The sequence below is a fragment of the Sylvia atricapilla genome, chromosome 14, assembly GCF_009819655.1.
Source record: "Sylvia atricapilla isolate bSylAtr1 chromosome 14, bSylAtr1.pri, whole genome shotgun sequence".
NCBI classification, from domain to species: Eukaryota; Metazoa; Chordata; class Aves; order Passeriformes; family Sylviidae; genus Sylvia; species Sylvia atricapilla.
Window position 1 is genome coordinate 7,728,106 of NC_089153.1, and position 10,996 is coordinate 7,739,101.

Below are 10,996 nucleotides of genomic sequence, written 5' to 3' on the forward strand. Positions count from 1 at the left end.
TATAACCACATCAGACCTGTGCCAGCACTCACTGAATTCAGCACATTTTCACCAGGAACTGGTATATAGCAAATGGGATCTGCAGTGGTGAGTTGAGCTGCAGTTGGAATAAACTCACATTGTACACACAATCCAAACAGGCAGGCACACAGGTGAGGTGTCATCCTCTCTGAAACTCACTGGGCAGAATAATTGTTCCTGTAACTGCTGTGTGTGGGGAGTGTTCATCTTGTCACTCATTACTTGTCCAGGCAGAGAGGGGAAAGGTATTAAAGCTTCTGACCCTGTTCTGTGAGAAAAAAGAGAATCGGTGCTATTCTCACTATCCAAAAGGCTCCTTCTGTAACAAGAATGGTCCTGTGCAAGAGCAGCTCCTTCCTGTACCTGGCAGCTCATTCTTTGGGGTGGGAAGCTCCATTCTGAGCGATGGCAGGAATGCAAAGGTAAGTGACATTTTTAGCCTGTTGAAGCCAAGACAGAAGTATTTGTTCCTTCATGGTAACTACAGTGCTAGAATAGGTGTGTGGGGGAGAGCTGTGCTGCCAGAGAGAGGCAGCAGTGTGTCCTGGGAGTGCAGGCAAGCTCCAGGTGAACTGTTCCCATCCCAGTGTGGCATCTTGCACCCTGACTGGGAACACGGAGCCCTGAAGAGCCTTCCAGCATTGCCTTTATCTTTTGGAATTAACCCCTGTTAAGTATACTTTTGAATGTTGATCATAGAGGTCTGCAGAGATTTTGAAAAGCAGGTTTGTTCATGGGTTTTTACATGTCATCCAGCTAGAACTGGCAAGAACTGTACACACAGGCTCAAAGCTGTGTGGGGAAAACACGAGGTTACAACTGTTGTGGTGTAAAGTTACAGCATGTTAATTACTGCCTGTAGAACTTCGCTGCTGGCATTTCCATGGGGAAACACAGCTGGTGACAATGCTTGAGATAGGGCAGTGGGTGATATGGGAGGGAAGCAGAGCCCGTCACACAGCCCAGTTTTCTGCAGGGATCAGTGTGGGCATCACCTTTCAGCTGGATTATTCCAGGGTCACATAGAACAAGCAGACCAAGCTTATGTTTTATTTAGTGGAAACAATAGAAGACATCTTGCCTCCTTCCAAAAGCCAGGCAGTCAACTCACTTGTGAGAGAAAAGGAAGGTACTGCTCAGGAGGAGGGAAGAGCCCAACCATTAAATGAAAACCTTCCCTTGTAGTGGCATGAATAAATACCATGTCCCAAGCGTGCTGTTGCCTGACCCCTGAATATGTGGGGACCTCACAAACCTCATGTGGTCTAAACCAGCCCCCTGAGTCCTGCTCCTGCAGCATCCCAGGCTTGGGCAGAGCCCCCCTCAGCACAGCATCCACAGCTTGAGGTAGCTTTGACCTGGCTCGTGGGAATTCCGTGGCTTTTGCTGCTGGTTCAAGTCATGTCTGTTCACACAGGCTATTTGCACTAAATCTCCATTGCTGGATGTTACTGGAACACTTCCTTTGTGGTTTCAAGGGCAGCATGGCTTTCTCCCTGCACACACAGAGCTCACTCTGGACAATTTAACACTCGAGAAAGTGTGAACAGCTGCTCAGCACATCAGTCCTGCATGGCTGGCATCCAGGAATTCCTCTCCTACAAGATAAGACAATGAGGAAGGGAAGGCGGCCAGAAACTTTCTTCTTGCACTGATAAGCTCTGGTGTTACTCAGAATGAGGATCTCCTTGCTCCTGTCCCATCTCTGTCTCCAAGTTATTTATCCCATATGTCATTACATGAGACACCTGCCCAGTGTTTAGCCTGTGCCAGTCCATATGAAACCCCCTTCTGTTCTGTGACAGGAGGGCAAGTATGGTGCTGTTGCCCATCCCATACTGGCTGGATTATACCCTCAAGCTAAGGTAACAATTGCCTAAAAATGCCTATTGTTTAAAACAAAACCTCCACTAATTTTAAAAGGGTGTGTGAAGCTGGTTTTTAAAAGTGCAAGAGTAGTTTAATCTGACCTTTGTAAAAGTACTTTGCTATGAAGATTAAGCAATTTGTAAGAAACAATGTTGTCGTAGTGATGGAGGGGAATTATTAAAGGCATTTAATATTGTCTAGGCTGGTAAGACACAATAAATTAAAAAAAAACCCAACCAGGACATGCTGGTTGGTGAGAGCCCAAGGCAATGTGATTGTAGATGAGAAGTGATTTCCCACATTGCACAGAAACTGTGATAGAGTCCATAATGCTTTAACCAGGACAAAGCACAGATCCTAGACCCTGGATTACCAGGTAAGGCCTTAAGGAAAACTGGAGGTTTGATTGAGGCTTCTCACTGGTGAATCAAAACCTTGGTTCCATCTGAGAACTCTTGCAGAGGCAGCAGTGGGGCTGCCCATTCCTCGACAGCAGCTCCTGTTCAGGCTCCCATGGGCCGAGCCAGATCAGCTCTAATGAGAGAACAATGGTATGAGCTGGATGAAAGGCTCAATCCGTCAAACTTCATCATGGCTATTTTAAAAATAAACTCTGAGGCATTTGGTTCTCCATGAAGTTTGTAGCTGCCTGCCAACTGGATCCCTGGGTTGAAGGACTGTGACCGAGTCCCTCTTCCCAGCTTTCTGTCTTCACATAATCTTAAAACTGAGGGGTAGCACATACTGCTTAGGAAGGACATAAATAGACTGATAATACCAAGTGTCTTTATCCTCTGAGAAGCACAGTGACACTTTTGCCCTGTTGTTTTGGCTGTTCTGTTTGCTGGGACCTGCTGGTTCTGCAGGTGCTGCTGCCAAGGCAATAATTCTCCACTAGTCCTTTTTGTGTGGCTGTGAGGGAGGATAGGGGCAACTCAGTTGAGGGCACGAGCCTCCTGTGTTCATCCTCCCAGCACTCACTTCCCCATCCTCACTGTGCAGGTGTCTGAATCCATCACAGCATTCTTCAGTCTCAGTGGTTTGATCAGGAATTTGGGCTGTAGTAGGTGTGAAAGGTGCTGAAACAGGCTGGCTTACAGCAACCCTCAAGCACCCTCGATGGGAACTCTTCCATTCAGAAGGATGATGGCAGGGAAGCCCTGCACATCTTGACTGATGGGATAGAAAATATAAACAGCATTGGGTGGCTGCAAGCACATTAACTCATGATCCACAAGCTCTTTGCAGTGGCTGAATCCAGTGCTGTTCACCTGTAAAGAAAGATGCAGATTTATTTTCAGTTCTGGATACGTGACTCTTGTCTGGCCGCTGCTCTTGTCACTTTGTAATTAGGGGGAGGGCAGGGACAGGCTGCATGCCTCAGTAGTTCCATAGCATTAATATGCTGTTGATCCTGATGGAAAACATTTATCCAGAAGCTCCTGATAGCTTCTCCTATGACTACTACTACTCCTACTACACAAGAATGTGGGCAAGTGCTCCCTCTTTGCAGGAAACAACAGTCAGCAGGCACAGCAGGAGGCCAGGTTATTTCAGACAAATTCAAGACCTTCAAATGAGTAGATGGCAAGCTGACAGCCTGGGTCTTTTGCCTTCTAAGTGTGCTCTCATAAAAGGACTGTGTTTTATGAAACTGGGGAAAAGCTTTAAAAAAAAGAAAAAAAAAAAAAAAGCTTGTCTTGAATCATGTTGTACACACAGTCCATATATATAATCAACAAAGTGATTATATTTTTAGAGCAATGTGACTGTACTTAAAAATTTTCTCAGTGTTCAGAGGAAGGCTGAGGAAACTGGGCAGATTTCTAGGTGCTCTCAGACTCTCCCATCATGAGAGAATCTCTCCTGGCTCAGGATGCAGGGGGCTATCTGGGGCCAAGAATTTGGAACCCTCCCTTCCCTGCCAAAGGGATGTCCCACCCCTGAACTGCACTTTTGTTCCCTTTTGTTAGCACCAGCAAGGTCTGCAGCAAAGGCAGAACAAGGACACAAGTCTCAGGAGCTGCTGAAGTGCAGTATTGGCTGTAAATACACATGGCTTTGTTCATTTATCATGTCCTGCCTTCAGGATCTGTGACCAAAGGCCATTTTGCTTCCTACCTGTGTTTTCTTTAGCAGATCAGTAATAACAGGAAACCAACCAGGAGTCTGCCTCTCCAGCTCCAAGGTGATGATCACCAAAACCAGCGTGGAGCCCTTAAACTGCACGAGTTGGTGGCAGGCCATACAGTGCTGCAGCTGCTTGGTCAAGAGTGCAACGTGGAGGGAAGGATTCCTCTGAGGCAGTCTGGGTGGGAGATGGGGCCAGCTGGATATCACCATGGCATGAACTGCAGAGAAGATAAAAGTGTACATATATATATATATAAACCATATATATATGAAAAGAAAAGCAGAGGTTAGTGAAGTTTATATGTTTTCATGTCATCACACAGAAGTACAGATGAATTTCATCTCATATCAGGAAACCTGAAGGCTTCCCCCACCTTTTTTTGTGTTTTGTGTTCATACTTGCCAATCATTGAACTGGTTTCTTGAGCTGATAATGAATGTATGAGGTCTATGTTTCCTAAGAATTTCTGAGGTTCCTGCATTATCCAGATTGCTGTCCAGGAGATTCAATTCAGGACAGCAGCTCCAAATCCAGTAAAACCAGTAATACTGCACTCTAAATTCACCAAGGAAACAAGAACCTACGAAAGGCAGTTTTTACAATCAGCAGCCTAAAATGGCTTAATATTTGCACATAACCTTAAAATAGGGATCCAGGATGTGTTTGTATCACAAGAATTTTTGCCTTACTAGCACATGATCATTTATTGAAGACAAAGTTTAATTGTTTCTATTAAATGTTTAGTAACTGCAATGCAAACTAAGTGCCAGATCAGGGCAGTTGTATTGCATAAGCGAATAAATAGTGGGATGAAAAGTAAAATGGTTTAAGAAAAAAACTGTGTGTGAAATGTAGCAAAACTCTGACAGCTTTCTATGTACAGTATTAATAGAAGGGAAATAGTTAGAAATATTTTTGCAGCTTGTATTTAAAAAAAAATAAAGAAGGCATATAGTTGTGCATTATGAGAATCTTTTTAATGTCTATTCAGTTGTCCTTTAAAGATAAATTTTTTGACCAAAATAGAAGGTTTTAAATAGTAGAAAATTTTTTAAAAATTAAAAAAATAGAATTACTGTAATATTCTTTAAAAGGCTTGAAGATAGGTAGGAATAGGTAGTTTGCCAAGCATCTTGGGAAGGATGTGTGGGGGTGTGTGTGTGTATGCATCTGTGTTTTTTAGTCTTATTTGATAAGGAGTTGTTTCTTTAAAGAAAAAACATTGCAAAATATAGTGCTTACACTGTTTAAGAAATCCATTGGTGTTTCTGTGTAAAAATGCCACTCAACCTTATCCTGTATAATTCTTTCCATTCTCAAGATCTCGGCTGGAGAGTGTTTACATCACATCTGCTCTGCCCCGCTAGCATCTGCACTGATGGTATTACCTGTAAAACAATTTTTAAAAATAAAAATAAAAAAAAAATAAAGAAAGAAACCATCGTCCTATACAGTGCTGTCTGTGCTTGTCTGTAATGTGAAGGGATCTGACAAGTTTAAACAAGTTTATGTTAAGCAGAATGCTCATCCAGCAGATCTCATTCCTAGGTACCTCCCTTCCTAAATGAAGAGTGGTCCCTGCTCACCCCAGGGCAGCTGCAGACCCAGCCCACAGCAAGAATGATGCCGTGAGCCTCCCCAGGGTGGCATCAGTGATGCACCTTCCCTGCTACCACTAGTTTTGCTCTGAGGAGCTTCCTGTCAGCCTGTTTTACAAAGCCTGCTGTAGTTGTCTTGTTTCCTGTGGTCATCGACACAGCTTCTCCTTTGCATCTGAGAAGAAAGGAACAATAACCTCAGTGTAAGGAGCCACCTAAGAAAGGCTGTGAAGGACATTTCGCTACTGCAGTGGCTGTTTGAAGAGATGTGTATGTCTGACTCCAGCTCCTGCCTTTCCTCTTTGAAAGCAGAAGGAAGAAATAGGAGGAACGCAATCTGAAATGCTTTTAGCTAATGCTTGTAAAGAGAATTTGGAGCTGCAAGGCTCAGCTCAACTCCTACCTTTGCTGTAGCTTCAGTGGCAGAAAAGGTCACAGTTTAATAAAAAATAGTAGTCTAAAAAGCAGAATATTAAAAGTGATAATGTGAATAATTTCTGTTTAGCAGAGAAAACCAGATGAGTTCTTTGTAATAACGACAGCAGTTGGACTAAGTCCACACAAACAATTCTAAGGAGGTCAGTGGAACGTCATCAAACTCTCAAGTTCATATGCGTGTGTGTGTGTGTGTGTGTGTGTACATATATATATATATATACACAAAGACATATTTGCTTAATGGCCTTCCCCAGCAATAACCCTGACTGCTCCCTAAATCTGCTCAAACATCATCTAGCTTTGTGTATAAACTGATTACATGGTCCTTACATTCCCAGTCAGTAATCTAGCCAGGAAAAAGCTGACAGAGGTCTTTACCTTTACTGATGCCAACTGCCTCTTAAAGATGCTGGTAGCTGAGGTGAACATTTATGGGTAAAACTGGAACTGGGAGCTGATTTCTGCAATCCAGAGAACCGCTTTTTAGTAACCTGACAGAGAGATATCTGTGCCCTGAGGAATAGGAAAAGTTAGAAGAAAAATAGTTAGTGCTTTGATGATTTTGTTAACATATCTCCAAAGGAAGACTCAAATCTTTTTAAGTGCTCTAATTAGCATTTCAGATGGCTGGAGGCTTGAAATGAAGGAAGTTGTCAGCTGTGTCCACAGAGGGAGGGCAAGGGCACTTTTTGGAGCGGTTTAAAGCACTCACTCGTGTTACCCAACCCATCTGGCCCTAGCTGTGCTTACAAAGCCTGGTACTGGGTTGTGCTGGAGCACTGAGTGGGGAAGCACCCAGGCCTCCCAAACGGAGCTCTTATATCCAGGTCCTGAGTGTGCTCGTTATTCCCACCCGGGGAAAGCTGAAGCCTGACACAGAACATGTTCCACTCAGCCAGCCTCAACAGAGAAACTGGAGTCAGGAGTAGGTTTTGATTTACTCTGCGAGAGTTTTAACAGCCCTTGGATTAGCAAATCCAAGAGTGTTGGGACCAGAGCCAGGTTTGTGACTCCCCAAAGGTACATGGCAAAATGTACTGAGTTTTTCTTTCTTATATCTTATTTGAAGCTGCATTCAGATGAAAGGGAGGACCACAGATGCCATGAGAATAGCACTCAGGAGCCATGGAACACACCTGAACATTGTTGTAGGAGAGGTAAAAGGGCCACACAGCCACACAGAACAGACAAGACTAAACACCAACTTCTTTAATATTACTCATCACATTATCTGTTTCACTGTTTTGCTTAATTTGGTAGTAAAAATACTCGGTAAAAAGTAGCATTTCTAGACTATTGCAAAAAAGAGACGAGGCTGTTAAGGCACTCCTGTGCATCCTGGACAGTTCTGATGCACTTACAGAAGCAGCCAAGCAAAACTGTCTGCAATGTACACAAAGGCCATGGAGTCTTGCAGCTTCCTAAGGTAGCTTGGAATGGGGCTGGGTTTCTGTGAGGCCTCAGTGAATTCTGTCTTCTCCCACCTTAACAGATGGAATTAACAGATACTGCAGAACACAATTAATATGCCAAATTTATGGTTTTACCATTGCTTGGCTGATCTTACTTGCTTTACCACATTATCCCAAACTCTTTCACATTTCCCAAAACTACTGCTTTTCAGACTGAGCCAGAACAAAATGCCAAGCCCCTGGTTTATACAAGGCATCAATAAAATGTAAAGTGGGATAAATACAGACCCTCCTATCCCTCCATTCCTTAAACCTAGTCCATGAGAGATTACTTTTGCATTCAAGTGAATCAAATGGCATTACTAGCAGTGCATCTTTGCAGGGTCCTTTAGGGAATTCCAAAGAGGACAGGGGAGGATACCTTCATGGTGAGATTCTGGAAAACTGGCACTTTCCAAATCCTGGCCTCTCTGGCTAGGTCATTTTCCAGAAAAAAAAAGGCTAGTTATGAGCTCTCTGTATGTCCAGGATACTTCATGGCAGCTGTGTGAGCCAGTTCCCTGATGGGTGCCAACGACAAAGACAAACAAAATTATAAAACAACATCCCAGATCCTTGTACTAAGTATGATTTCCTCTTTTGATGCCTTTCCAGCACTGAGAACTGAGAGGCAGCCACAGGTCTTGTTTGCTTGCAGACAGAGCAATGCTGATATGCATTTTTCCTGGAAGTTCCTGATGAAAGAAAACATGTCAGATGGCTGAACAACAACACAGTCCAGATTCTTCACTCTTGGGCTGCGTAATGGCTTGAGAAACCTTGGGTCAAGCAGTCCAGACTACTGCAGTTATCCTGTTTCACACATTTGGCTCTCCATTTGCTGAGCTATTACTCTGCAACCTGTTATCGCCTGATTTCAAGTTTCTGGCTAATAGAGACTTACAGTTTCCATACAAAGGCTCAAAGGTTACTCTTCTTAGGAGGTTTCTGAATTCCCAATTAAAAGTTTTCCTCAGAGCAGTTTAATCTTTGGAGTTACCACTTTGGAAATCCCACTCTCCAGACTAAGGGGAGTATTTACAGGAAATAAACATCTCTGAATCATATCACTACCAACCTGAAACTATTATCAAGGCTTACATTTTGGTTTCTCTAACAGGAGAAAGAGATATTACTAGATATAAAATTCCTGTTTTTCTTTCCTAAGAGTGGTGAATGTGGTCTTTCTTACCGTTTTTTTCTGGAAGTTCACACCATTTTCTCTGCATTTCCATTAAAAAACTCAAAGTGACATGAATCCTCTGGAAACCACTCTACATGTCTAAAGCTGGAGATCTGAAAGGTTTCCTCGAAAGCAGGAACCACATGTGACTTTGACTTCGGCTGCCACTGGATATCAGAGCTTCCAAAGCCGGCCCATTTCAGCAGAGGGAGAGCTGGCAATGATTTACCTGACCGGCTTGATGCTCTGAGAAGTTTACTCTTGTCTAGCTGGGGATGGGCGGGAACTAATAATTAAAATCTCGCCCCCTGCCTAGTTTCGACTCTCCTTGAGAACGACACCGAGCAGCTCCCGCACCGCCAGAGCTCAGACAGTCCCTCCAGCCCTGCAGAGCGCCCGGGGGCGATGGGGACTCCCGGCCCGTTCCGTCCCGACCGCGTCCTCACCCGCCGGGCCGGGTACCGGGCACCGGGCACAGTGTACCGGGCACAGGGTACCGAGCACGGGGTACCGAGTACCGGGCACGGAGTACCGGGTACCGGGCACAGGGTACCGGGCACGGGGTACCGAGTACCGGGCACGGGGTACCGGGCACAGGGTACCGGGTACCGGGCACGGGGTACCGGGCACAGGGTACCGGGCACAGTGTACCGGGTACCGGGCACAGGGTACCGTACACCGGGCACCGGGCACAGGGTACCGGGCACGGGGTACCGGGCACCGGGCACAGGGTACCGGGCACGGTGTACCGGGTACCGGGCACAGGGTACCGGGCACAGGGTACTGGGCACAGAGTACCGGGTACCGGGCACGGGGTACCGGGCACAGTGTACCGGGTACCGGGCACAGGGCACCGGGCACGGGGTACCGGGTACCGGGCACAGGGTACCGGGCACAGGGTACCGGGCACAGAGTACCGGGTACCGGGCACGGGGTACTGGGCACGGGGTACGGGGCACCGGGCACGGGGTACCAGGCACGGGGTACGGGGCACCGGGCGGCGCTCGGGGCGGGGCCGGGGAGGCGGCTGCTGCGGCGGGACCGCCCCGGGAAGACGGCGGAGAGCGGGGCGATTCCTGCGGGGAACCAGCCCCCAGGGGCACTGCGGGATGTCCCCGCCGGGGCTTCGTGCCCCATCTCCGGGGCACGGCTCGGCTGAACACACATCTCGTCTCTCCGGGTCCCCGTGGGACCCGCCAAGTGAGCGCGGTCGTACCTGTACAGAGATCATTGTGCCAGGCAAAGCGCTGCCGGGATGGATGAAATTCTGCCACGGTGATAAACACTGCAGCCTTCAGGATAGCCCCCAAATCCGCTTGACCCCTTCTCTAGCACCAGTTATTGCTTTGACACATGTGCTGTCCCTTCTCTTCGACTTGTCCCTCTCCAAAACACACATTTGCTGGATCCACACAACCCCAGCACCTTGTCAGGACCTACTTTCCTTCCAGTCACAGGAAGTATCTTTTCTCTATGTGTTTCATGGAGAATATGCACCCTTGTCCCCTCCCAGGGCTAAGACCTTTCTGCCAGCATCTGTGTTTTTACCCCCCATTTTCTTCCACCCAGGATCTCTTCATGTCTCAAAACCACTCAGCTTTCTTCTCAGATCCTGGCCCCCTCTGTTTTCCTCCTACAGCATTTTCTGTGGGAAGCCGTTTCCAATATTTTATGTTAAACCTTTTCTCATTCCTCAGCTTTGCATGCCTACACATGACTCTCTGTGTTCTCACCAGCCCCTTGGGTTATATGTTTTCTGGTGCTAAATTATTAGTCCATGAATCTGTGCGTGCAGCATAGCTCTGAGTAACACCGTGACAGTGTGTGAAGAGCAAAGAGCCTTAGCTGAATAGCTGCTCTTCACCATTTCTGACTCACCTGATGATGCACACCTGCGGCTGAGGGAACGGCCCTGTCCTGTCATTTCGGTGTGTTCCCGGCTCTGTGATACACAGGTCAGTTTGGTGGGGGAGGTCTGCAAGGTACAGATCAGCTCTGTCCACATTCCTGCTCCTGCTTTACATCCCTCTGGCAAAAATACAAGACAACTGAGGTACAGCCCTTGGTCTGTATCTGTGCACGGTGCTGGGGATCCCTGGCCTTGCCTGGGGATCCCAGGCCCCCGTGGTCCACAGCAAAGGTAATGAGGGGAGGAGTGGGACTGGAACAATGTCCTGTGACCTGCCAACAGGATTTGGGTGTGCAGAAATACCTGGGGGGAAGCGGGACAAATGTGATTCGGATACTGGGGAAACTATTCACGGACCTCTTCTGTTGAGTAAAATTGTCTTTGACTCTTACG

At 46.6% G+C, this 10,996-nt stretch overlaps 1 protein-coding gene across 1 annotated transcript; it reads right to left on the minus strand.

The window, feature by feature from the left end:
• Window positions 1-2,784: 2,784 nt before the first annotated feature.
• On the minus strand, window positions 2,785-8,010 carry CCNI2 (cyclin I family member 2). The gene is given in 7 exon segments (XM_066329555.1): window positions 2,785-3,047; window positions 3,050-3,161; window positions 4,012-4,241; window positions 5,269-5,368; window positions 5,371-5,412; window positions 6,493-6,573; window positions 7,894-8,010. Coding segments are annotated over 7 exon segments (945 nt in total).
• Between the last annotated feature and the right edge of the window lie 2,986 nt (window positions 8,011-10,996).